The sequence below is a fragment of the Phacochoerus africanus genome, chromosome 13 (assembly GCF_016906955.1).
Source record: "Phacochoerus africanus isolate WHEZ1 chromosome 13, ROS_Pafr_v1, whole genome shotgun sequence".
Taxonomy (NCBI): domain Eukaryota; kingdom Metazoa; phylum Chordata; class Mammalia; order Artiodactyla; family Suidae; genus Phacochoerus; species Phacochoerus africanus.
Window position 1 is genome coordinate 47,399,112 of NC_062556.1, and position 27,216 is coordinate 47,426,327.

A 27,216-nucleotide genomic window follows, 5' to 3' on the forward strand; every position below is an offset into this window, starting at 1 on the left:
AAATATGGAAAATGTTAGTAAATGTTGGTTCATTTTAGTAGCTATTAATATTATGCTTATAGAGATTTTAGAGATTTCTAATGATATGTGTACATCACAATATTAACAATACCAGAAACAGAACTGTATTCATGACTATATTTTGAAATGCATGGAAATGATGACAAAGGAAATACACCAACATATTAATAATTACTTGTAGGTGGGAGCAGCGATGTAAGTTTTCTTAAAATTTTCAGGGTTTTGTAATTCGTTATTCTGACTTCATATTTAGAAAAAAATTACAATCAATTTATTATTTTAATGAGTAATAGTACAGTGAAAGGCTGTCTACTAGAAGACTCTGGTCAATTTAAGCCTGAAATTCTTTCGGTGTCATGTAGACAAATGACTATTAAAATTCCACTCATGTAATTAAAAGGCTTTCCTGATCTCAGGAGATTGGGGTAAGTGCTCCCCCATTTCTTCTAACACCACCTCATCACATCTAGCATGAAACATATCCGACCAAGTTTTGTTGCCTCTTCTTATCTACCTTCTCTGTTAGACTATGATCTCAGAACCTAGCACAGTGGCCTGCATACAGCAGGTTTTTAATAAATGCTTCTTGAGTGAATGAAAAAATAAATATTCCAATTTACCTCACTAGTGGATGTGTATGCTATGTATAATGCTCTATATAAATAAGAACGTACACTTTCCCGACAAGGAGAAGCAGATACAACACAGCATAACAATAGAAAGACAGTTTATTAGTGTGAAATAGAATAAAAGTATACGTGTGTGTGTGTGTGTGTGTAATTTCTATGCCCCAGTTCAGGCACAGAGCTCCTAAAATGCTTGCAATATCCTAAGTGATAAAAACACTAGGAACATGTTTTGTTCTAATATTTGGTCATTGACCCTGGTTCCTGAGCCTTAAATCCCTTGGAATCTCCTAGGTGATAGCAGTGTGACTCTTGGTAGACTCTTGGATAACTTCAGGATGGGACCTAGTCATCAGAAGGACCACGCCATCCTTGGAAGCTTGGAACATTGCACCCATTTCCATCCCCTGGGGAGGGGAGAGAGGGACTGCAGACTAAGTTAACGATCCACCCTGTCTCTGCAGTGAAGCCTCCGGGAGGTCCTCAAAGTGCAGGGTTCAGAGGACTGCTGGGTGGGTGAACACCTGGAGCTGCTGGGTTGGTGCTGTTCCCCAAAGGGTCATAAAAACTCCAGGTCCCTTCCCACATACCTCACCTACAAATCTTCTCCACCTGCGTGTTCATCTGTATCCTTTATCACATCCTTTTATAGTAAACAGGTAAATGTGTTTGCCTGGCTTCTATGATCCAGTCTAGCAAATTGTTGAGCCCAAGGAGGGCATCGTGAGAGTCCCAATCAAGAGCCTGTCAATACAAGTGATGCGCTGGGACTTGAAATTGTTGTCTGAAGTGGGGGCTCTCTTGCAGGACTGAACGCTTAACCTGTGGGATCTGATGCTAACTCCAGGTAAGGAGTGTCAGAATGGAATTAAATCGTAGGAGGCCCAGCTAATGCTACAGAATTGCTGGATGTGTGGAAAATTTACAGATGTTGGGAGTTTCCATTGTAGCTCAGTGGTTAATGAATCCGACTAAGAACCATGAGGTTGCGGGTTCCATCCCTGGCCTTGCTCAGTGGGTTAAGGATCCGGTGTTGCCTTGAGCTGTGGTGTAGGTTGCAGATGCGGCTCGGATCCCGCATTGCTGTGGCTCTGGTATAGGCCGGCGGCTACAGCTCTGATTGGACCCCTAGCCTGGGAACCTCCATATGCCATGGGTGCAGCCCTAGAAAAGGCAAAAAGACAAAAAAAAAAAGAAAAGAAAATTTACAGATCTGGTGTCAGACGTGTTGGAATATGGCAGTACTGTGAGAGTAAAGAAGAGAGTTCCCATTGTGGCTCAGAGGTTACCAAACCCAGCTAGTACCCATGAGGACTCGGGTTTGATCCCTGGCCTTGCTCAGTGGGTTAAGGATCTGGCATTGCCATGAGCTGTTGTGTAGGTTGCAGAAGCATCACGAATCTGGCATTGCTGTGGCTGTGACGTGGGCCAGCAGCTCCAGCTTTGATTTGACCCCTAGCCTGGAACTTCCACATGCCTCGAGTGTGGCCCTAAAAAGACAAAAAAAAAAAAAGAAAGATGATGAAGTAGAAACATAGGAGAGTTTTCTTGCACAAACAGGTCTTTCTCTATTTGCCAACTTTCATTCATTTACAGAATGATGCTCAGTATCCCCCGTGTGATAGAAGTTGAGTAGAGAGTCATGAGACTGGTATTTAAGAGTTAAGCATTTACAGAAGTGCATGTGATAATAGTCTTTTATCTTTCCAGATTATAGATTTTTTAATAAACCAGAATTTTAAAATGAAATTTATTTTCTTGGTTAAATTAGGAGAAAATATGTATCATTCTTCCGCTTGCATCATTCCAATGAAGAAAGGCCCAACTATAGAGAAAATGCAGTCGCTATGTGCCAACACCAAGAATAAAGAGGAGGAAAAGGACTTATCTATTTTTTAAAAAAACAAGTCTAATCATACAGTTTCCACTTGACTGGCACTACTTAGTAAAAAAAAAAAAAATGCTCGTAAAAAATAATTTACTCGGGTCATTAGTTTTATGGTATTTTTTTTTTAAGTCAACTATGAGATAAAGATGGATTATGGCAGTTAGACTAAAAGGCAAAACTAGAATTCTCCTTCCATCTGCCTTAATTTAGCTGAAGTTTTGGAAAATCAGTTACCATGGAAGTTACGTGGCTGCATGAAGCCTTGGCAGTCTAGATGAAGTTCATCATCTTACAGATAAGAAAACTCAGGCTCCAAGGATTTCCTCACTGGCCTCAAGTTCACACATACTAAGGGGAGGAGCAGACCTCAGGCTGGCCCACATGTTGACAAACCATGCTCCCGAAAGGGGGCGCTGTATCCTCCCATCCACTCTGGGCTTCCCCGGATTAGCCAGGTTACAGGTTCTGGGAAGCCCCCGCCAGAGTGGAGAAGTCTGTGTATTGTGGCTCAGTCTATGTCCCTCAGACTTATTTGGCCATAAAACCTGTCTGCCTCTGAGCAGTCATAAACGTCCTCCAGGAACAAACTTTGGGGAAGCCTGAGAGAGTCCACATATCTAGTCCACAAGCACTAGATCTCACAGATGCTACCAGCAATTCATGTGGCTGCCCATCCACAAGTGCACCAGGAGTATGCATATTAACAAAGCTGACAACATCATTACCCTGTTATAAAAAACACCTGGTCATTGATTTTAGGTAACTTGAGAATTAGGTGTAATTTTATTACTCCCAGCTGGGGGCCCCGAGATCCTGAGACATCTGTGAAGGTAAGCAGTACCCCCGGGGGGCGCGGGGGCGGGGACACCCATGCTGACAACTGGCCCTGGGCTACAGCGGAGGTGATCGGTTTGTCCTCTCCCCCCACCATCCTAAGCAGTCCTGAAGGAATGAGCAGAGGGAGTGAAGGCAGAAAGAAGCCTCCCAGACTGCGCACCCCCTCCCCGCCCCTGCGGGGATGCCACGAGAGACAGTCAGTGTAAAGCAAAAGGAAGGGTGGTTCAGGAAACGAGACGGGGGCTCAACCATTTGACCAGAGCAGAGGACAAGGCAGGAGACCAGACGGGACAGCTTATCAGGGACACGCTCGGGAAAGGCCAAATGTGTCATCTCAAAAACTGCATGAAGAGCCTCTGAAGGGTTTTACAGGGACGATAAACTGGGTGAGAGTCATGACTCCGGACGGTCCCTCTAGGCGAAGGAAGGGCAGTCCAGGAAAGCCATGATCACGCAGATCGGGGCTGGCTCCCTTCGCTGTGCCCTCTGCTGTTGCCCTCACCTTGAAGCAGCATTTGTAGCAAAACAAATCTGGTTCCGTAACGTGGAGAATCACGAAACGGACACAACACTGAATGTCACGGGTAGACTGGAGGGAGGCAAAGTTACTACCCCCCAGCATTTGAGGCCACCAGGATTTCACTCCAAAACCGCCACCCAACATCTCTTCTGTCGCTTTCCCCCGACGCTTCCAGCTGATGCCCTCTCTCTTCTAGAGCCTTCTCTTCTTTTGACTGAAACGTTCCACCCCCGCCTTCCACCTGCCCGTCTCACTCATCAAAACAAACACCAAGTAGCTCAATATCGGTGACTCTGGAGCCCCTAGAAATGGGGTTTGGTCTCAGTTTAACCCAAAGACAAAGACAGGAACTAAGGTACCTGCGACAGCGATGGAGGGCTTATGGAACCAGGTTCTTCTGCCAGATGCACAGCCAAGCAAACGCTGAGATGCCGAGGTTCGCAGCAGAGAAGGGGTTCATCCACGGGATAGCGAGGAGACCAGAGGACAAACCTCAAATTCGCCTCCGAGAAGAGAAGCGGCTCGGGGTACTTAGGATAAAGCTGAAGCGTGGGGAGCGTGGGGAAGGCGATTGGAGAGAAGGAAAAGGAATCCGCGCAGGCGCAGCTAAACTGCACGCTTCTGAACACAGGGCACATGCTCTGAGGGTGGAGTTTCAAGCCCTCTGACCTCCAAAGGTCACGCATCGGACACTCGCACATGCCCAGTTGGAGGCTCATCGGTTCCAATCAGTCTTAACCAGCTCAAGTTCCAACTGGACACAGCTGACTCTAAGTTCCTGAAGAAGAACTTGGCAAACATCTTATTGTCTAGGCTCCCTGACACTTGGGGGATGTGCAGGTTTTCCTAGAAACAATTAAGGCAAACTTGATCCGATCCGTGTAGGCAGGTTAAGTTCATTAAGCGAGTTACAGTTTAAGGGATCTGACGGATGACCACCCTCGGTTTCAGGGAGAAATGGACAAATATTTAGCAGACAAAACTAGCAGGTTTCATTGGCATACTGTATCAAAAAGATAGAGAACTAGACTGACTTGCTTTCCCAAGGTCACTGTCACATACCAGGATTTGCTTTTTTCGGGGGGAGGGGGCAAGATTTTGATGGCATTCACCTAACTGCAGCCTCGCAGTCCCTGGTTTCTGTCCGAAGGTATTAAATGGATTGGAGCAAATCTTAGCATGCCTGTCTCCAGAGTTAAGAGACCATTCTACTTAAGCCCACCTTGACTCCTTAAAATGTTTAACCATTACATGTAGTGCAAAATGTTATACTGAGAAGATACATTATCCTTTTATTGAATTACAAACATGCTTGAAAATATTCTGAAGATATATGTGTGTGTATGTGTATATATATATAATGTAAACACATTCATATCCTATCCATCAATAAGTGCCCCTAAGGATTTTATGAGAGCTAACCCAATTTTAAAATTTTGTATTTTTTAACCTCTTTCCTTTGCTATCTATAAGAGGCATAAAAAACAAAGGGGTAGAATGCAAATTTGTCTGTGGTTGTCTTTTTGTATTTATCAGCAAAAGGTTCCATCAGGAACGAGGTTGAAAATTAGTAACTGACAATGTACTTTCATACATGTTTCTAAAAATTATCTTTGTTGGCTCTGATTTAAAGAATTATCAGTGGGCAAATCTTAAGTAGCAACAATCCAACCGGTTCAGATTTTGCAAAGGAGTCTAACCAAGACCTCTTTTCTTACAAATAAAAGTAGTATCAATAAGCCAAGGAAACTGCAGCAATGTATTTATTGAAAATGAACTAGACATATACTAATCAGATGAAGATGTAACAACGCATGAAGCATAATTGGTGCAACCTTTAAAAGATCACAAAAGAAAAATTCATTTTCAAAAGAAATACTGTATCCAAGACAACTTGAACTCTAAACATCGTAAAACAACTCGTAATGTTGACTCTGAACCTCCAGAATAAAATTTATTTTAAATTGAACAACTGAAAGGAAAAGTTTCTTTTCCCAACTTGAAGATGCCCTGGCTACCACTTGTGTATCACACACATGAGAAAATTTTCATTGCCAAACAATAACCAGATAATATTCATTATATTCCTCATAGGAAAAACGTCTCCTACAAATAGAGAAATCTGGGGGAAATCCAAGCAACAAAATAGCTGGTGCCCCCAAGTGAATGGGGTAATGAGAATCAGCATTTTCTAGAACCTAGAAATTACATTAATAGCCTGCTAATAAGACTTTATTTTCTTTTAAGAAAGTGCATGGGTTGGAGGGCATGCTGTTTTGTATCAAGAATCAATACATATACACTAAGCAATGGTCTAGAAGAGGTTTTAGATGCTGATCACCTGCTCATCAAGATTTTCTGAAACCTTTAGAGCTTTCTTCTTTAACTCTATAATACATTGTAGCTTGTGTATAACAAACTCCCTTTGAAGAAAAGTATTCCAGACAATCCATCTGAGATAATATGCAAAAAGCAGTGGTGATAAATATTGTTTGGAAAGGCAAAAATGCTGCATCAACTTTCCAAGGCACTATCATAGAATCATCTCTGAAATGGAGAAATTCCACGGGTACATTACAAATGCCTTTCCTTCCACACCCAGCATGCACGAATGTCCTCTAATAATCTGTAGGCTGAGAAAGTCGGGAGTCCGGATGCAGAACCGTAGGCTTTAGAAGGGCTTTCTCCCTCCCTGCCAATGGATTTCAACAGTTTGTTTTAGACATTCCACAGTTCTCATAAATTGTTACATGAAAGGGGAAGATGTGAGCTTATCAGACCTCTAACTGGCATTAAAAAAAAAAAAAAGATTCTCACCATAGTAACATCATCTTTAGAAAACCAATCATAATTGCATTTCCTTATTCTTCATTTAAGGTAGTGAGATCTAAGTAAGAGCTCCCACATTTTGGTGGGAAATGGCAAATCCCTGTCACCAACTGTGGCACCAAATAAAAGGGAGTGCATTCACAACTGTAGGAGTAATTTAAATAAAAGGTAGAGAGTTAGGAGTTCCCATTGTGGCTCAGCAGCTAATGCAACTGACTCATATCCATGAGGATACAGCTTCCATCCCTGGGCCTCGCTCAGTGGGTTAAGGATCCAGCGTCGCTGTGAGCTGTGGTATAGGTCACAGACGCAGCTTGGATCCCGCCTTGCTGGGCATCCTCGTAGACACTATGTCAGGTTCTTCATCTACTAAGCCACAACGGGAACTCTCCAAAATTAAATTTTTGAGGACTGATATTTTTACTTTAAGTAATAATGCTGGTCTGATTTGCTAGGAAGTTAGTAACATTCTCTTTCACCTTGAGCTGGGTGGGCCAACTCAGCCACAGTCTTGCTTTCTCCTTGCACACACCTAAAGTAATGCTTGACCAGACTCAAAATGCATGTAGATGCAACATGCCCATTGGCACAAAGCAGGCAGCAGGGGGAAGGCCCCCACTTTCCTGAAAAACCCATAGGAGCCTGACTGGCAATCAGTCATTTTCCATATATATATATTATATATATTGTCAGTAGATTTTAAGACAGGTCCACATAAAGCTACCCAAAAGTTTTTAACCTCCCCACCACTGAGTGAAACATGCTGTTCTTTGGAGAAAAAAATACATTCATTTTTTTCAAGTATATGTCAATATACAAAGATGTTCTAGCTTTGTTTCACTACAAAGACAAAATGATTTCACATGTGTCCAAGGGAATTTCACTTTAGCTTCCCTTTGATGTGGATTTCATGAAGTTTTGATTTTTTAAAAAAGTTGCCCTAAATATACATCTACTCCTTTTTTTCAGAAAGCAAGAACTCTTTAGGTCCATTATATATATGTATGTACATAGTCAACATGGACAGCAAAAAACAGTCTGCTTACGTACAATGGCATAGAACTGGCATGGTCTAAGGAGAGCGAGGGCTACCACTCCAATCTGGGCTCAGACCCGATTTGGTGGTTCTGTCAGCTCCGGTGTCCAGCGATGGGCCAGGAGCATGCAGCCTCCTCCTAACTGACGCATCCTGCATCCTCGCATCCTCGGGGCACTTCCTGCCCCGGCAGCCTGCCTCCGTTCATGGCTTGTTTCCGATCTTGGCTTTGTTGTTAGGGTTGCAGTTCAAGTCTCTCAGCAGCGGGTCAAAACTGGCCAGAGCATCTGGCGGCAGCAGCTTCCGGATGTGCTCCACTGCCTTTTGATAAGCCGTTTTCTCTTGTTCCAGCGTCCGGATCAATGACTTCATTTTGGTCTCTCGGGTTAAAAGATTTTCCAGGTTGGATTCCAAGGTTTGGATTTTAGCATGAGCTATCTGTTTGGAGCGGAAAAACAAAATCCTCCAAATCAAAAATTTGAAGAGTTTGGTTCATCATAGCAGCGGCCAGACCTTACGTGTATTAACTAGTCATGTCCTATTACTTAATAAAATAGCATATGAAGGAGTTCCCATCATGGTGCAGCAGAAATGAATCCGACTAGGAACCATGAGGTTGTGGGTTCAATCCCTAGCCTCAATCAGTGGGTTAAGGATCTGGCGTTGTCCTGAGCTGTGATGTAGGTCGCAGACGTGGCTCGGATCCCACGTTGCTGTGGCTGTGGTGTAGGCCGGCAGCTGCAGCTCAGATTCAACCCCTAGCCTGGGAACCTCCATATGCCGCTGGGGCAACCCTAAAAAGCAATAAATAAGCAAATAAATAAATAAAAATAGCATATGAAGCAATAACTCCAAAACTTTCCATGAAATGGAGATTTTTTAGGTTTCTCAAAAGTATAACTAGGATACTAAACAAATACTAAAGACACAAAAAAATGCAATATTAAAACCTTTAATATTAAAATATTAAAACCTTCCCACAGTGGGAAGGGTTCTCACTCCACACACTGATCTTCTCCTGTTGTGAGTGAAATCTGACAGAGAAACAGGAGATTCCTAACACGGCTTGAGGTTCTAAAAGAAGCTTTTTTTGCCCTCTGACTAGAAACAGCGGGAGTTTTCTCAACACATACTTGAGGTCCTATCAGTTTTTAAGGTTGTTGGGAACCCAGAGATGATGACAGCTTTGAACTGTCACAGAAAAAGTTTGTAACCATTAATAAAAATCATTACAATATAAAGCAGGTACAAATCCACTTTTCCAAATGAGTAGTCAATTAATCACCATTGAAACATCCTAGTAATGAGGAATACTACCCCAATTGTTTACTTTTCTTTCTGAAAATAGAATGTTGGCTCTTTTTTTTTTTTCTTGTCTTTTTGTCTTTTTGTCTTTTCTAGGGCCGCTCCATTGGCACATGAAGGTTCCCAGGCTAGGTGTCTATTTGGAGCTGTAGCCACCAGCCGATGCCACAGCCACAACGCGGGATCCAAGCTGCGTCTTTGACCTACACCACAGCTCACGGCAACGCCAGATCCTTAACCAACTAAGCAAGGTCAGGCATCGAACCCACAACCTCATGGTTCCTAGTCGGATTCGTTAACCACTGAGCCATGATGGGAACTCCTTGGCTCTTTTTTTGAATAGAAAAAAAGCATAAAATTTTCTATGGGCCAGAGCTAATGGAGATGAAGTGAAGGAAGCAAGTGTTCCTTCTTGGGGGGCAATGAGAAGTCCCTCATTTCGAAACTATTTCTCTCCTAGTGCTTGTTGGAGGGCTCACCACACATGGAAGCAGAGTTTTATGGTTTCCGGTTTGTGCGGTTTGGGGGAAGGGCGAAAGCAGAAACCAAGGAGCCCTTAGGCACTTAAGCTCTAACTCAGAACTGGTCTCCCCCCCATCCAGCCTGGCCCCCGACTCCCCAGAAGGTTCACTTTCTCACCTCCTCCTCCTCTGATCACAGTAGCCCCACCCCTCAGGGCTCGGATATACAGCACACTTCATACAGACTGCAGATGCTCAATATTAGTTTATACTAAATCACTTCTCACATTTGTAATTGTGCACTGATCAACAGAGATACTATTTTATATCCTGAAATAACTATAAACTCCTTGATGGCAGAGATGATACGACACCGGCTTTTACTCAATTCTTTCAAAAACGTCTCCTTTTCTTTCCATTTCTATGAGCTTTACTCTAGACAGTTCTCAATCCCCAATCGGATTTTGTCTGTCTTTCTAGGGCTGCACCTGCGGCATATGGAGGTTCCCAGGCTAGGGGTCCAATCAGAGCTGGAGCTGCTGGCCGACACCACAGCCACAGCAACACAGGATCCAAGCCGTGTCTGCGACCTGCACCACAGCTCACGGCAACGCCAGATCCTTAACCCAACGAGTGAGACCAGGGATCGAACCTGCATCCTCATGGATACTAGGCAGGTTTGTTTCTGCTGAGCCATGACGGAACTCCCCCCAGTCAGATTTCTACGAATAATTGCTAGCGGGTCTCCCTACCTTCTCTCCCCATTCTCGTCTGTCCTCATCAAGGTTTCCAGACTGATCTTTCTACACTATGGTTCAAACACATTCAGAGATCTCCCTTCCAACATCATTAAAGCCATGTTCTTTAACTGCCTCCATCATGTTTATCCCACCTCCTCCCCACAAATGAAGTCTTAAGCTGTTAAGCTCCCTCTGCTGCGCTGTCATATCCTCCTGATTTACACCCCCCCCCCCCAACTCCTCACTCATTTCTCCCACCGACCCCTTTGGAGACCAGCTCAAGCTCCAAGCCCCCCAGAGATTTCCCAATTTCCTACAGTCAAATCCCTCTTCCCTTTAACTTGAACCAAGTGTGGCACAACATCCAATAAGTACTGAACCAGATTCTGCTTTGAGTTGCCATGTCATGATTTTATAAGAGTACGCCTTCCCTCCCAACTGAAATTTACTTTGCTATGTGCCTTTGCAGCCCCCAGAGCCCTCGGACACAGACTGATAATACAGGCCCACAGTCAGCAACCGCTCCATGCATGTCACAGCTCGAGCCTTCCTGGGGTGACTCTGTGTAGACAGGAGGCATCCCAGTGCTTTTTTGGTCACATCGTTATCCCTGTACCTGTAATTTTTCTAGGAGATCCATGTTCTGTCTTTTCAGTTGGCTATTGGCCCTCTCCAGCTTCTCCATGGGCTCACTCTCCTCAGAGGCATATAAAGATTCCTGGAGTTCATCCTGCAGCACATGATACTCCACCTCATAGGCGTGTAACTGTTTAGAAATGTCCATCTCGAAAACCTGCCATGAAAACACCACGGGTTAGCCTGACCTTCAGAATGGACACAAGATACAGGCTCTGCATCCGGGTACTTCATGTAGATTTCCAAATACTTACTAATGAGGAAGAGGACAGCACACTAAAAGGAAGAAGAGCAAATGTGACTGTCATATAAGGACAATGAAATGAATGAAACATTCTCAAGAGGCCAAGACACTAGAAAAAAAGTGTTTTGTTTTGTTGTCTTTTTGCCAATTCTAGGGCCGCTTCCACAGCATATGGGGGTTCCCAGGCTAGGGGTTGAATCTGAGCTGCAGCTGCCGGCCTACACCACAGCTCACGGCAATGCTGGATTCTTAACCCACCGAGCAAGGCCAGGGATTGAACCCGCAACCTCATGGTTCCTAGTCGGATTTGCTAACCACTGAGCCACGACAGGAACTCCTATAAAAAAGTTAATGTTCAAATGTTTTTCAACCCAGATGTACATAATCTAGTAACTATCTCCCCAAATGTAGCATACCAGACAAGCAACATTAGTTACTGAGTAACTCTTATCTGAGTTAGAGATCATATTTTCTGATTAAAAGCAAAATTGCATAGGATAGCTCTATAACAATGAGACCAAAAGTCCTTCTAGTTATTTGTCCACGAGGCAGAGAGGTCTTATAATAAATATTTTCATCCTTTTGCTAATCCGTCATTAACATACCGCACCATAGATATACATAGGATCCTTAAAATTGCACACCCAGAGCCCTGTCCACAGCTGTGGGGTTTAGTCGAGGCTGCCTCTGCCCTCCGATTGCCACCAAATGGGAAAACAATTTGCTTAGAAGTTAGAGGACAGCTAACTTCTCTCTCCATTCATTCCCTCTGATAATATATTTTCAAGTATGTCTTTATTTTTTGCTAACATTTAAAGATCTGAATGGCATGACAACTACTTAAGAGGAAGATAAGACTCCTTGCTACTAAGTGTGATACTGTGATATTTTAGGCACTAAAGCAGAGTTCTTTTTTCCTTTCTAATCTCATGTCAGGTTTTTTTTTGTTTGTTTGCTTTTTGTTTTTGTTTTTTGCTTTTTAGGGCCGCACCTGCAGTATATGGAAGTTCCCAGGCTAGGGGTCTAATCGGAGCTACAGCTGCCAGCCTACGCCACAGGCACAGCAATGCCAGATCTGAGCCGCATCTGCAACCTACACCAGAGGTCATGGCAACGCCCGATGCTTAACCCACTGAGCGAAGCCAGGGATCGAACCCGAAACCTCGTGGTTCCTAGTCGGATTCGTTTCCACTGCGCTATGATGGGAACTCCACCAGGTTAGCTTATTTTAACAGAATGAAGCAGCATTTGTTGTAAGATGTACATAACCTAATGTTAACTTTGTGGTCTGAAGTGTTTAGCTGTCCAGTGGGTTGTTCAGCAGACCAAATTGTTTGTCATTGAAATGTTCAGAGGTATACCTTGATGTTTAAAAGAAAATGCTCATTCAGGCAACTTTGATCTGGGATCTACTTTTTAAACCTTCTGTCCCCTGTAGCTTCTGTCCCCAAGGCCTCTAGAAATTAGTATGCTAAACTGATCCAACTTGGTGGGATCCAACTTATTCATAGGGCTTGTTTTCCAAAGAAAAGTATTGTTTAGAGGAGCAAAAAACCCTCCTTGGTTTAAGCTCACAAGGCAGCACTGCCATTTAAGCCTAGTATTTACACTAACACTGTAGGGAGAAAAGAAACTATAAACACCTCATTTGCTTGCTTACCCTACTCCTATTAAAGATATGCAAATCTTCAAATTTATATGATATTTCTCAATCTGGTTATTCCTCTCAAGCAAGCGTCATTTTCCTCTACCCAGTGGGTATGAACACAATGGACTACTATATAACCATTAAAAATGACGGCCTGGATCTATACTTATAGGAAAATGGCCAGTGTTGTCCAACTATTTTAATAAAAAATCAAGCTACCCAATAGCAGGTAGAGTGTGATATCACTGGATACATAAAAGTAAAACTGGATACATATTTATATGTGTATATAATTAGAGGTTGTAAAAGGATGTTTAGGGAGTTCCTGCTGTGGCACAATGGGATCCATGGGAATGCAGGTTCGATCCCTGATCGGGCCCAGTGGGTTAAAGATCCAGTGTTGCTGCAATTGCAGCTTAGGTGGCAACTATGGCTCAGATCTGATCCATGTGCCATAGGGCAGCCAAGAAAAATAAAAAAGGAGGTTTACAAGGTTTTAAATCTCAAAATGTGGAGATTTGTAGTTACTTTTACTTTCTTATTTATGCTATTCAGCATTACTTGAGTTTTTGTTTTGTTTTGTTGGTTTTTGTCTTTTTGCCATTTCTTGGGCCTCTCCTTCGGCATATAGAGGTTCCCAGGCTAGAGGTCGAATCAGAGCTGTAGCCGCTGGCCTATGCCACAGCCACAGCAACGTGGGATCCGAGCCGTGTCTGCAACCTACGCCAGAGCTCACAGCAACGCTGGATCCTTAACCCACTAAGCAAGGCCAGGGATCAAACCAGCAACCTCATGGTTCCTAGTCGGATTCATTAACCACTGAGCCACGATGGGAACTCCTACTTGAGTTTTTTACAGCGGCCATAAATAACTCATCAAAGTCTCCTTTAAAATTAACAGTTCATTCCATAGTTAATCAACTCTATTTGTCAGCAAATTATCTCCAATTTCAAGGCTATATATACCCGCCTATCAATTCCATCCATTACTCTTTGTTATACTCTCTAAAGCTAGGCAATTCCCTCATTAGTTTTTTTAAATTTATTTATTTATTTATTTTATCTTTTTTCTAGGGCCGCACTCATGGCATATGGATATTCCCAGGCTAGGAGTCGAATCAGAGTTGCAGCCACAGCAACACGGGATCCAAGCTGTGTCTGCGACCTACACCACAGCTCATGGCAATGCCAAATCCTTAACCCCCTGAGTGAGGCCAGGGATGGAACCTGAGTCCTCATGGATACTAGTCGGGTTTGTTACTGCAGAGCCACAATGGGAACTCCCCCTCAATAGTTTTAGTAGAGAGGCGATCCGATTTTAAATCAGGTAACCATCTCTCTCTAAGAGCACAATCTCTGACTGCTTGCCAGCCAAGAAGGTACTTCTGAAGAATCAGTAAACAACTGAATATGTAAACAAAGGCCATCTTTTTCAGTTCCCAAAGCACTGTAACAAAGAAAAACTGCTCGGGGACATTTACAGAACATTCTGCTTGGGATTTCATTTCAATGTAGTGGACAGAAAAATTTATCTATGATAATATGAGTTCTTCATATAGAGTGAATTAGAGTGTACAAAATCCTTCTACTGAGTTATATTTGCTCCTAAAAGCAATACATTATTCCCACTTTGTAAGGGTGGGAGTTGAGACCCAGAGAGGTTGTAACTTGCCCAAAGTCACTCGGCTAGTGAATAGCTGGACCCCAGCGCAAACTCAAACTCCCTTTCTATTGCTCTAAACTCTGTCTTTTTATCTGCTACCCCACGTGCCTCTAAAAGCGGTCAATTTTATCAAGACTCACAAGTCGTGACTGCTTTCTCTACAAATGTGTTCTTAAATTTGTTCATGTCCTTTTATGTCAAATGACAATACATAACTACCACTTACCTGGTCCCTATGAAGAGCTTGGGACTAGACACACGATGTGCTGATTACTCTCCAGGTGCTTCCCAGGTCCATTCTCTGCCCTCATCCATTCCCTGTACCCTGGGAGGTGGACCCCTGTGACTGCACTCCCCACACTTTCCTTCCTGCTGCCGTCTTGCTGGTACCACCCATGGGAAAGTCCATCAGGAGATCAAAAGGGGCAAAGAAAGCAGCTGGGTGCTTCTTCTGTGCTCCTTCCATGTCTGGCTCACCAAGAGCACAGCCACCTCTCACTGGGCCTGGTGACACTATTATATCCTCCTTTTCCGAACGCAGCACCGCAAGGATAAAGAGTCTCCCTCTGGCACTAGTTCCTGGGCACCTGGACACCTGTATCTGGTTCTTTAATTGCCCACACCCGTGTAAATGGTACCTTCCTTTGAATCACTGGAGGTAGACTGTTTTCAGCAAGAGACCCTGACTGACACATCATGTAAGGTCTCATGTAAGCCTCGCAAAGTCTCTTGGAGGTGAGAACACTAGGGTTTGAAAGGTTAGGTGATGGGTGCAAGCCAAACAACTAATAAAATAGCTGGATGTTGATGGAAACCCAAGACTGTCTAATTGCAAAGTCTGTGATCTTATCATGTGTACTCCTTATACATTTTACAACAGAATTAACAATATTACAAAGGTAAGTGAGTCTCAGTTTGTTTATGTATTGGGTCTTCCTAACTCTGCCAGTTCTATCTTTGGTCTTACCATTGGCCTAAATTGGAAGATGCCTGAAAAACTGAGGATGCACTGAATCCCTTTGCCTGTGCACAGCCTCCAGGCAATGTCGGAATGGAGAAATGGCACAACAATCTCATTTCTAAGTAAAACTTATCTGATCAGGAGTTCCCGTTGTGGGTCAGCAGAAATGAACCCGACTGATATCCATGAGGTTGTGGGTTCAATCCTTGGCTTCACTCAGTGGGTTAAGGATCTGGCATTGCCATGCGCTTTGGTGTAGGTCACAGACACTGCTCGGATCCTGCATGGCTGTGGCTGTGATATAAGCCAAGCAGCTGTAGCTCCGACTCAACCCCTAGCCTGGGAACTTCCAAATGCTGTGGGTGCAGCCCTAAAAAGCAAAACAATAATAATAATAATTATTATATTATTGATATATACACACATGATCAATAGGAAAAAAACTGTCAGGCAAAACTACATCTTTATGCTAAAACATTTTAATATATATAATTAGTAGAGAAACTGCTATAGGGACTTGCCATTGTGGCAAAGCGGAAACAAATCCGACTAGGAACCAAGGTTTCGGGTTCGATCCCTGGCCTTGCTTAGTGTTTTAAGGAACCGGCATTGCCATGAGCTGTGGTGTGGGTCACAGATATGGTTCGGATCTGGCGTCGCTGTGGCTGTGGTGTAGGCCGGCAGCTGCAGCTCTGATTCAACCCCTAGCCTGGGAATCTCCATATGCTGGGGATGCGGCCCTAAAAAACAAAGACGAACAAACAAACAAAACCAGAAATTGCTGTATAATCTTATCCCTTATTATTACCACTTAAACCATTTAAACCATACCTGGGTGATAATTTTCTCCATTTCAGATGTATTCATATCAGGTAGCGTGTTTTTAAGGAATTCGACAATATTTTCAAAGTTTTCACATTCCATTATGAGTGTCTCTTGGTTACTCAGCAGGCTGAGGGCGACCTTAAATATAACTTCAGTTCCCTGGAGAAAAATAATATCTGAAAAAAGAGATATAATTGTCATGATCAAAATTATGCATACACTATTGCAAAAGTGTCCTCCTTATGCAAATGGTTTTTTGTGTGGTTTTCTTTTGTGGCTGTTGTTTTAATTACTGCAACAGAACCTCAGAATATTTTACAAAAGAAAACTGGTCAAGGAGTTCCCGCTGTGGCGCAGCAGAAATGAATCTGAATAGGAACCATGAGGTTGCGAGTTCGATCCCTGGCCTCGCTCAGTGGGTTAAGGATCTGGTGTGGCCATGAGCTGTGGCGTAGGTTGCAGACGAGGCTCGGATCTGGCGTTGCTGTGGCTCTGGTGTAGGCTGGCAGCTACAGCTCCAATTAGACCCCTAGCCTGGGGACCTCCATATGCCACAGGTGCGGCCTTAAAAAGACAAAAGATAAAAAACAAAACAAAACAAAACAAAAACTGGTCAAGATCACAGAGATTTGAAGAAATACTAAGATGACCAGAATAAACATGTTTAAATATTCTTCTCACTTATTTAGGAATCTCAGATAAGGCCAGGGTAAAAAGAAAAAGATGTTATATATATCTGCCCATGAATTTTTAATTTTTAGTGGCAAATTTAATGGAGACTAGGTATTGCTCAAAAATACTTATTCAACTCATGTTTAGATTTTTCTTCACAAGGGAAATACCAAAGCAAATCAACACGACCAATTAGGGCTGTTTAAACTCTCATGACAATAATAAAATAGTAAATGAACCAGTTAATAAAGTAATTAAATCTGCACTAGAGCAGGAATTTTTTTAAAAAAACTTTAAAAGGAAAATCAAAGCCAATATATAACCTAAATCAGAAGTAAAAAAGAAAAGCTACCCTAACTCTGAACTCTCTGTTTCCTAACAAATACAACATGCAATAGTTTTGAAACGTTCTAAATACTTTTGTTTTGTTTTTGTTTTCAAGATCTAAAGCTTTTATATTTTTTATTTTCCCAATATATTTTTTTCTACTGTACAGCATGGTGACCCAGATACACATACATGCAAACATTCTTTTTTCTCACATTATCACGCTCCATCATAAATGACTAGACATAGTTCCCAGAGCTACACAGCAGGATCTCATTGCTAATCCATTCCAAAGGCAATAGTCTGCATCTCTTAACCCCAAACTATGAGCGTTCCTCTCCATCCAGGCCCTCTGCAATCAATAATAAACAACAGGGAGCAGTCAGAAAGAGGGAACCAGGAGTTCCTGCCATGGCTCAGTGGAAATGAATCTGACTAGCATCCATGAGGACGGAGGTTCACGCTCTGGCCTCGCTCAGTGGGTTAAGGATCCGGCGTTGCCGTGAGCTGGTGGTGTAGGTCAAACCACACAGCTTGGGTATGGTGTGGCCGTGGCTGCAGCACAGGCCAGCAGCTACAGCTCCAGTTCAACCCCTAGCCTGGGAACCTCCATACGCAGTGGGACCCAGGAAACGATTACTTCAAACATGGTCATTCTTACTCCTGCATCTCTCCCTTTCCTGACAGTCTCTATTTTTCACCACATTCTAAGAAAAGGAGCAGCTACTGTAGAGCTGATAGAATCATTCATATTCTCTGAGCCAAAAAAAACAGACAACTGCAGAGATTTGTTTCCAAATTCTGATATCTGATATCAGAGAATTCTGATATCAAGCTTCCAAGGATAAGTCAAAGAGAAATACCCTAAACGTCACTGTGATTACAGAAGCTATTTTTTCTGAGAAGAAAATCTATAAATGAAAGGATTTGTAGAAGACCCCAAAATGGGAACCCAACCTCCAAAGAAAACCTCTCTGGAGAAAAGCAATGGTGTATATATATGCAATAAAGAGAAATCTGGTAAACATTTCATTTTGTGCATCTTGGTTTTACTCTTTTGCACACTTTGCCTATAGACTGTATTATTACTAATGCAATGTTTAACTCTTAAAACCACAGCCTCCACTAAGAAAGATATCATATACTGTAATCTGGTATGTGTATACATATGATGTATAGATTATTCAAACTTGAAGTTTCCCCAAACAACATTTTTCCCTATGATTGTAATTCTCTCTGACGGTTTCCCTGTACTCCGCTGTATTTCATTTTTTTGCTAATGCTGGAAATGCCCTACAATCAGGGCAATACTTACACATCCACCAAAAGCTCTAACTTAGCAAAAGCGCAGTTATAAATATGGATGACTTTCACCATGGATACAAGATAGATGAGTAGAACATAAAAGCTCAGAAAGGAAGCCCTTTCTGAGATCATTAAGGCCTAAACATTAGAACAAATCTCTGGTAAAGAGCTGGTTTTAAAAAAATAATAATAACTTTTGCTTTTTAAATAATGGATTTAGACAAACCTAACTAAAAACTCGTGTTCCCATAAGGGAGCAAAACCATGTCCCACTTTCTTTTCATTCCTTGTTCTTAACACTGTGGACCAAGGCAGCAACTCAATAACTGACCCCAGGCTGGACCCCCGGTGCCCAGAGCTTTTCCCTGAGCCACCCAGTCTTAGAGATGGGCACCAACACCACCCTGGCATGAAGCCTAACGGGAATTTCAGTTACCTTGTGAAATCAAAATGGCTTATTAAGAAATGCCAGGGAGTTCCCTTTGTGGCTCAGTGGTTAATGAACATGACTAGGATCCATGAGGATGTGGGTTCGATCCCTGGCCTTGCTCAGTGGGTTAAGGATCTGGCATTGCCATGAGCTGGGGTGTAGGTCGCAGAGGCAGCTCGGATCCCGAGTTGCTGTGGCTGTAGTGCAGGCCAGCAACTGTAGCTCAGATTTGATCCCTAGCCTGGGAACCTGCATATGCCACGAGCACAGCCCTAAAAAGCAGAAAAAAAAAAAAAGGGAAAGAAATTCCATTAGAAGAGTTCCTGCTGTGGCACAAAAGGTAAAGACTCCAACTGCAGCAGTGATTCGGATTGCTAAAGAAGCACAGGTCTGATCCTCGGCCTGGTGCAGTGGGTTAAGGGATCGGGAGTTGCCACAGTGCAGGCTGCGCTGTGGCTCAGATTCAATCCCCGGCCAGGAATGTCCATATGCTGCAGGTGAGGCCATTGGGGGAAAAAAAGCCACTAGAGACAACACTGACATAGGTACTTTCATTGACACACTCAAAGAACATGCTTCTCTGTGTTTTGAATCCAGGGTGAAGAGGACAATGGGGGGAAAAAAAGTTGGAAAGATGTGTATAAAAATCTAAAAAAATATACAGAGGAAGTCCTTAATTCAGATTTTTAAAAAATTATACTCTGGAGCTCACGTTGTGGCTCAGCAGAAATGAATCTGACTATTATCCATGAGGACGCAGGTTCGATCCCTGGCCTTGCTCAGTGGGTTAAGGATCCAGCACTGAAATGAGCTGTGGTGGAAGTCGCAGACGCGGCTCGGATCCCGAGTTGCTGTGGCTGTGGTGTAGGCCGGCAGCTCCAGCTCCAATTGGACCCCTGGGAACCTCCGTATGCTGTGGGTGTGGCCCTAAAAAGACAAAAAAAAAAATTATACTCTGATTTGTAGGTATAAATGAAAATAAGAGCACCATTGCAGCTTACTCAAATATGGGAGCTCGATTCTTCTTTTATTTATTTATTTATCTTTTGGGGTTTTTTGCCTTTCCTAGGGCTGCTCCTGCAGCATATGGAGGCTCCCAGGCTAGGGGTCGAATCGGAGCTGCAGCCACCAGCCTATGCCAGAGCCACAGCAACTCGGGATCTGAGCCGCATCTGTGACCTACACCACAGTTCACAGCAACACCGGGTCCTTAACCCACTGAGCAAGGGCAGGGATCGAACCCAAGACCTCATGGTTCCTAGTCGGATTCGTTAACCACTGCGCCACGACGGGAACTCCTTCTTTCCCTTTTAATTTCAATTTTATCGAAGCCCAATATGGTTTCAAATTACTCTCAGAATGGAACCAGGCATATTTATTAAATGCCACAAGCAATGTGCTATTCTGTGTAACTCCCAACAAAACCACTGGAGCAGCGTTATGGCTAGAAGCCTATCCCCCAGAATAAATACCACTGTCCCATTGGATTATCAGCGTCTCTTACCAAAAACTCTGGCTACAAATCCTAATGGAAACTGAGAGGCAAACAATGTCAGGAACCAGGGGGCAGCATAAAGACTGGGGCTGATTTCATTTTCTTCAAGATGATTGTAGAGAGCTCTGTGATAGTCATGAAGGAGCCTGGACAGCTGGTACATCTGAATCTAAAGTAAATTTGGAGAAGAAAAATAAAATATTATGCATTTATCTAAGTGTACATAACATATACTAGCTTTAATTTCATTACTAATATTTAATAACAAATTCATGTATGTTACAGAAATAAAAAGAGTATTGCTTTATATTATTATTATGTGAAAGCTGACAAACCCAAGTTCATTTAACTGAGGTCATAAAGCGGGTCACTGTAAGTCCATCTATGACCATGGATCGTGTTTCTCTACCATGTCTCTTTTTGGCATCACCACAGATATACAGAAGTGGTCATTTTTCCTCCTGTAGGGAGGCATTGCTTTTGGAATTTAAGCAGAACTGTCCTAGCTCAGGACTTTCACGGAAGGTCCATTCTAATTTCAGACCCATTCCAGAAAAGCTTCCATTTTAAAGAATCTACCACATCCAGTTCAGAAACAAAGTTTGTTTCTCTTTGCTGGGCTGGGCATCAAATTTATGACCGAACTCTGGCTTAGACCCACAGGCAATCTGCATGGCTAGGAACTGCCAGGCTTAGAAGGTTATGGAGCCAGAAGCTTGAGCTGTGATTTCTAACACCCAAGGTACTCCAGCAGCATATTTTCCTTGAGAAAAGAGATTAAGGCAAGAAATGAAGTCGGAATGTTTCTAGTATTGAAAGAAGAAATTATTTCATTTGGCTACTGAGTTGATTACTTATATTTCAAAAAAAAAAAAAAAGAAGTTATGAAGACAACAGTTTGTCGTAAAGCTTAAACTCCTGTCTGTGGTGGCCAAAAGTAAAGCAGTAGCAAATAGTAAACAAATTCATGAATTGTGCTTTAATTTAAATTTTTATCTACACAGTAACACGCTGAGTAGTGGGTCCTTGGCCAGTCACATCAGCTTAACATTTTGGTGTGAAATATATACTAAATCCAGCAGAACTTTTTCTCTAGAAGACATTAGCAAAGTATCACCCACAGTTAGCTCTATAAAAATACCTTAAAATAACCAATTATATTGTGAATTCAACCACTGTTGTTTTCAAAGCACAAAACTAAAAATCAAAATACTATACATCAATACAGCAGATGTTTGATCTCTGTAACACACACCTGTGGAAACTGAGGTTCCACACAAGCTGCAAAGGAAAGAATTCAAGAGCCACAGGAAGTCACCACTATAAAATAAGCTTAGCTGCAGTCAAACAAAGTTTTAAAAATGAGATTATAATCTCATGAAGTCATGTTGAAAGAAATCATGTATTTCTACTTAGGCCATTTACAATTTAGAAAGTAAATATACTGGGCTCTTTCAACAGAAGAATTAGTAATTTGGGGGCACAAAAATCAAAGAAGTCTATTTAGCAGGATAAAAAGAAAGCCTATCATCAAAAGCACTCTGTTCTGGTTCAGCAATGATCATAAGACAGAAGCAATACTACAATGTTTAATTTTTTTAAAAGGCCTTTACTTTTCCCCTCCATTCTAAACTAGGGGCTAAGAACATTTTTCCTGGAAAGGTATATTTACATTAAGTTTCTTTTGCAAAAGACAAACAAAAACACAACTCAGTCTTCCTTCAAAGGAAATTTTAATAATAAGAGGCCATTTCCTAAGGACAAATATTTCTTCCATTCTGCCTTATAGATAACACGGAAAATCTTCTGATAGAAGAGATAGAACTAGAGGAAGGGAGATGAACAGGGTGGGGGGGGGGGAGATGGGAAAAAATAGAAACCAAAGACTCCTGATAAAAAGATATAACACTTGGGAAACCATAATGGAAACAAATATGCAAAAGAATGTGTAGATAGATGATGGATAGATAGATAGATAAACAGACAGACTGAATCACTTTGCTATACAGCAGGATTTAACACATTGTAAGTCACCTCTACTTGAATGAAATACATTTTTTTAAAAAGATATTATGTTTTACACTTAACACAGAAAACAGCAGACACAAAACATTTTGGGACATCTTTAAAAAGACCTCCACCCCCCTCATTCGCAGATAAGGCAACTGATGTGTTCAACCTACAGTATCCAAGCTCACCCCACTCAGGGAATCAGAACTTCTATCAGGTGATGCCAAGCCTTCTGCCACTTCCATGTTCAAAAGTCATTTACTGGATAAAAAAACACTTTTGTCAGAGTTCTCGTTGTGGCGCAGTGTAAAAGAATCCGACTAGGAACCATGAGGTTGCGGGTTGGATCCCTGGCTTTGCTCAGTGGGTTGAGGATCTGGCATTGCCGTGAGCTGTGGTGTAGGTCACAGACGCAGATGCAGCTTGGATCCTGCTTTGCTGTGGCTGTGGCTCTGATTCAACCCCTCGCCTGGGAACTCCATATGCCACAGGAGCGGCCCTATAAAGAAAAAAAGACCAAAAAAAAAAAAAAAAACACTTTTGTCTCTCAAAGTGGAAAAGTGCTGCAACTCACTTTATGGATCAAAAAGTTCTACACTCCCAGAATAAGATCCCCAATCTTGCGGCCTATGAAAAATGCTGACCCCGAGGATTTTAGTACATTTTCATTTTCATAATAATAGACATAAAATATTTCTTGGTAATTGCAGGTCATATTCAATGAACATAAAAATTTAATTTACGCAAATTTTATAATGTCAAACTAATGAGGAATTTTTAAATTGAAAAACTGTCACATTTTAAAAGTAATATCTGTATCTATCCTTTTATTTATGAACCAAGACAACACACTACTCACAGATACACTCCATTCTTTCAAATTCCCAAACTACTATTTCCAAAAATTAGAGCTGATGAATTCCTTACAAGGGTGTCAATGCTTCCTACCCAATATGATACAGTAAACTATTTAGAAATAAAGTAAAAAAATAAAACCTTCATAGATTTTACAGTCATCACTATTTCACATGGGTGTTTATGGACTTATGAATAGTTATTAACCAAGAGTCACTGTACTTGATTTATGTAGCCAGGTGATTAATCTTCATATGAACTCTTCACATGAGCTCTCAGCTGAAACCCAACACTGAGAGCAAAGCCCTGCCTCCCTGTCAAAAATTTCATCTTGAACAACTAATGAAAAATGGAGCACTTCCCTCCACTCATCCTCTCAAGAAAATTCCACTTACTGTAATACTCAAAAAGTGAAAACAGGAGTTCCCGTCGTGGCGCAGTGGTTAACGAATCCGACTAGGAACCATGAGATTGCGGGTTCAGTCCCTGCCCTTGCTCAGTGGGTTAACAATCCGGTGTTGCCCTGAGCTGTGGTGTAGGTTGCAGACGCGGCTCGGATCCCGCGTTGCTGTGGCTCTGGCGTAGGCCGGCGGCTACCGCTCCGCTTCAACCCCTAGCCTGGGAACCTCCATATGCCGTGGGAGCGGCCCAAGAAATAGCAACAACAACAACAACAACAACTACAACAACAAAAAGACAAAAAAAGACAAAAAAAAGTGAAAACAAACTCCTTTTTTGCCGAAGGATCAGTAACCAAAAAACTAAGTGTAAAAACTGATCATCGGGAACCAGGAAAAAAGCATATTTTAAAAGTATTTTTAAAATACTTTAGGAGTTCCCTTCGTGGATAAGCTTTTAAGGAACCCAACTCGGATGTGGGTTCGATCCCTGGCCTCACTCAGTGCGTTAAGGATCCGGCGTGGCCTTGAGCTGTGGTGTAGGTCGCAGATGAAGCTCCGATTCGACCCCTAGCCTGGGAACCTCCGTATGCCGCGAGTGAGGCCCTAAAAGGCAAAAAATAAAAACATAACAATAAAAACACTTAGTTCTTATCTAACGCACAGTAACATAGCATCATGCTTCCCTCATGCCAAGGGAGGAGAATCCTGGCATCTTTCTCTTTAAAGTCTTCCTGCATATTTTTACAACCCAAAGCTTTAAATTGCAAGGTAGTGATGGTTTGAGATATCCTATCTATAGACAAAATTTTAACTTTCTGTTAGAAACCAATACATTAAAGAAAGCGAAGTTTAAACTAGAGAAGAGAAATGTGTAAACAGGGAAAGTTTGAAATAGGTGAAAGATAGCAATGGCAATGGATACCTTCCTTAACCAAAAGAGCTTAACGGTGCTTCTTCAGAGCATGCTGAGAAAAGCAGACTGAAAAAGTACCACTGACTCAGAACACTTTATCCTCTACCAGGGCCTGTCCGACATTCAGATGAAGAAGGGGAGACATGGAAAGTTCTAGAAGCAGCGCATGGAAAGTTCTAGAAGAAGCACGATATAGATGTCTATTATGTATGCACTCAAAGGAAAAGAATAAAACATTAGATTTTCATATTTCAAACAAAATATCTATGCTTCTTTTCGACTGACAAGTTGAGGAAAAGGGAACAAAGATGGCTTGATACTTGTTCCAGGTACTTACGAAACAGACTTGAGGACTCACTAGAATTGCTTATTCTTCTACCTCAGAAACTACGGAAATGGGAGTTTCCATCGTGGCTCAGTGGTTAACGAACCCGACTAGTACCCATGACGACACGTGTCTGATCCCTGAACTCGCTCGCTGGGTTAAGGATCTGGCATTGCCGTGAGCTGCAGTGTGGGTGGCAGACATGGCCTGGATTCCGCCTTGCTGTGGCTGTGGTGTAGGCCAGCAGCGACAGCTCCAATTTGATCCCTAGCCTGGGAACCTCCATAGGCCCTGGGTGGGGCCCTAAAAAGACAAAAAAAAAAAGAAAGAAAGAAAGAAACTATGGAAAAGTTACTCTACATATGGATGCCATGCACTTAGAGCTTGGCAAAATTGCAAATCCCACCATGAGCTAAAACATGCCTCTACATTTTTCCAAGTTTCACGACAATGGGTCCCAATTTCTTTAAATCTGAACCGTAATTCAGAAGAGGACTTCCACTAAGATTTCTGGTCCCAGCGTTACACGTCCCTCGTGAAGATGTACCGCTCACCTGTAGTGACATCATGTCAGGTCGGTACTGCTTGCGGAAGCCCAGGTCATACATGAGGAACTTTAGCATTTCAAAGGCTTGCTCTTCACTCATGTGCAGAAGCAGGACTCCGGCCACAAAGCTGATCCCCTGACAGTAACCCACTTCTTTATCCAGCAATGAATAGGCTTTCAAGAGGTTAAAGAGAGACAGCTGCCCTGCCCCGAGCTGTGCCGAAAAATAAGGGTGGGTAGGGAATGTCCTCCCTGCAAAAGAAAAGAACAATATTTTTGAGATGTCCTGATGCTTTGGAGACCAGAGTGAAACTGCAATTGAGTGATTTCCAGGAAGAAACAAATACTCTTTTCCAAACCAGTGAGAGTTGCTTAGAGCACCCCTCTAAGAGTCTCCCTCTAGACAGTCCCAAGTCCCACCTGCCAGTCCGTCATCCCACCTCCACGTATATGACAGTGGACAAACATTGGATGCTAACCAGCACTTCTTTTTAGGAAAAAAAAAAAAAAATCCACAGACAAATCAAAGACATATTCAGGAGAGCTCCCTGAAGAATAGAATATAAAACTTATTCTGACTATAAATCAAAGCAAATTCTAAGTTCATATAAACTCCACCTGCTAACTGACATCAGAATTCTACAGGAGGGGGAGTTCCCGTCGTGGCTCAGCAGTTAATGAACCCAACTAGGATCCATGAGGATGCGGGTTCGATCCCTGGCCTCGCTCAGTGGGTTAAGGATCCGGTGTTGCTGTGGCTCTGGCGTAGGCCGGCAGCTGTAGCTCCAATTTGACCCCTAGCTGGGAATTTCCATACGCCCTAGGGTGCAGCCCTAAAAAGCGGGAAAAAAAAAAATTATTCTACAGGCGGCATCATAGGATTTAAAGAAAAATCTTAGACGTTCACAGAAGATTCCTTCCTGCTTTTCTTGTAATATGATGCTGGAGGGACCTTGCAGGGGTTGTTTTGTTGTACATCCAGTCTATCATTCAGGAAATAGTTCCTTTTCAAATATTCCTGGCTCTCTGCTTCTTACGCTACTTCTAGGAGTCATGTAGACCTACCTCTTTTCTTTTTTCAATATATCCAAAAAGTCAAGGATAGGGAAGGGTCACGCTGATTTTAAATAAACTCCACCCTAGATTTCAGTTCTGTGTACAACATTACCATAGAGACACTTCAGCAAACAGACAACATGAGTCTAGGGTTACTCAAAAGCTGGTACTCAACACTGAAACAAAGCCACCTTTACCACCTAGGCTGTACACGGTGGTAGGGGACTTTGCTTGCACCATGAAAATGACAGGGTGTTAGCTTCCTTGTGAAATGATTACGCATGTCAGTTAGAACTTGTAAGCATGCCAGATTTTTAAATGTTTTCCACCACATATGCTTAAAAGTGATTTTATTTTTCCAGGAACTGAAAAGTTGAATTCTGCAGCGTAAGGAAGGGGAAGATAGGGGAAAATAACACGAACACGCTGAGGAAACACAGATGGCTACGAGGAAAGTCAAATAAGCAATTTTTTAAATTATCTTTTTATTTTCTCACCAAAACTTTTGGCTGAATAAAACTATACATATACTGTCTATACAAGGCATTGATTCTAGCTCCATTTTTTTCCCTAGCAGCCTTTCCCTGTAATATGATTTCATCACCTTCTGTTTTAGGGCATCTTAACTGGCTGTAATTGCA

General features: G+C 42.4%; 1 protein-coding gene across 5 annotated transcripts in view; it reads right to left on the bottom strand.

Annotated features, from left to right (window-relative positions):
- Nucleotides 1–7,378: 7,378 nt before the first annotated feature.
- The window catches only part of TBC1D4 (TBC1 domain family member 4), a 214,575-nt gene continuing 194,737 nt past the window's right edge, over nucleotides 7,379–27,216 (bottom strand). For all 5 annotated transcript variants that reach the window (XM_047755696.1, XM_047755694.1, XM_047755695.1 and 2 more), the window contains 5 exons: nucleotides 25,527–25,771; nucleotides 20,478–20,637; nucleotides 16,246–16,415; nucleotides 10,880–11,056; nucleotides 7,379–8,195 (listed from right to left, as the gene is read on the bottom strand). In XM_047755696.1, coding sequence (XP_047611652.1) covers nucleotides 7,962–8,195; nucleotides 10,880–11,056; nucleotides 16,246–16,415; nucleotides 20,478–20,637; nucleotides 25,527–25,771 — 986 coding nt within the window. In that variant the 3' untranslated portion in view covers nucleotides 7,379–7,961. The remainder of the gene's footprint in view (nucleotides 8,196–10,879; nucleotides 11,057–16,245; nucleotides 16,416–20,477; nucleotides 20,638–25,526; nucleotides 25,772–27,216) is intronic.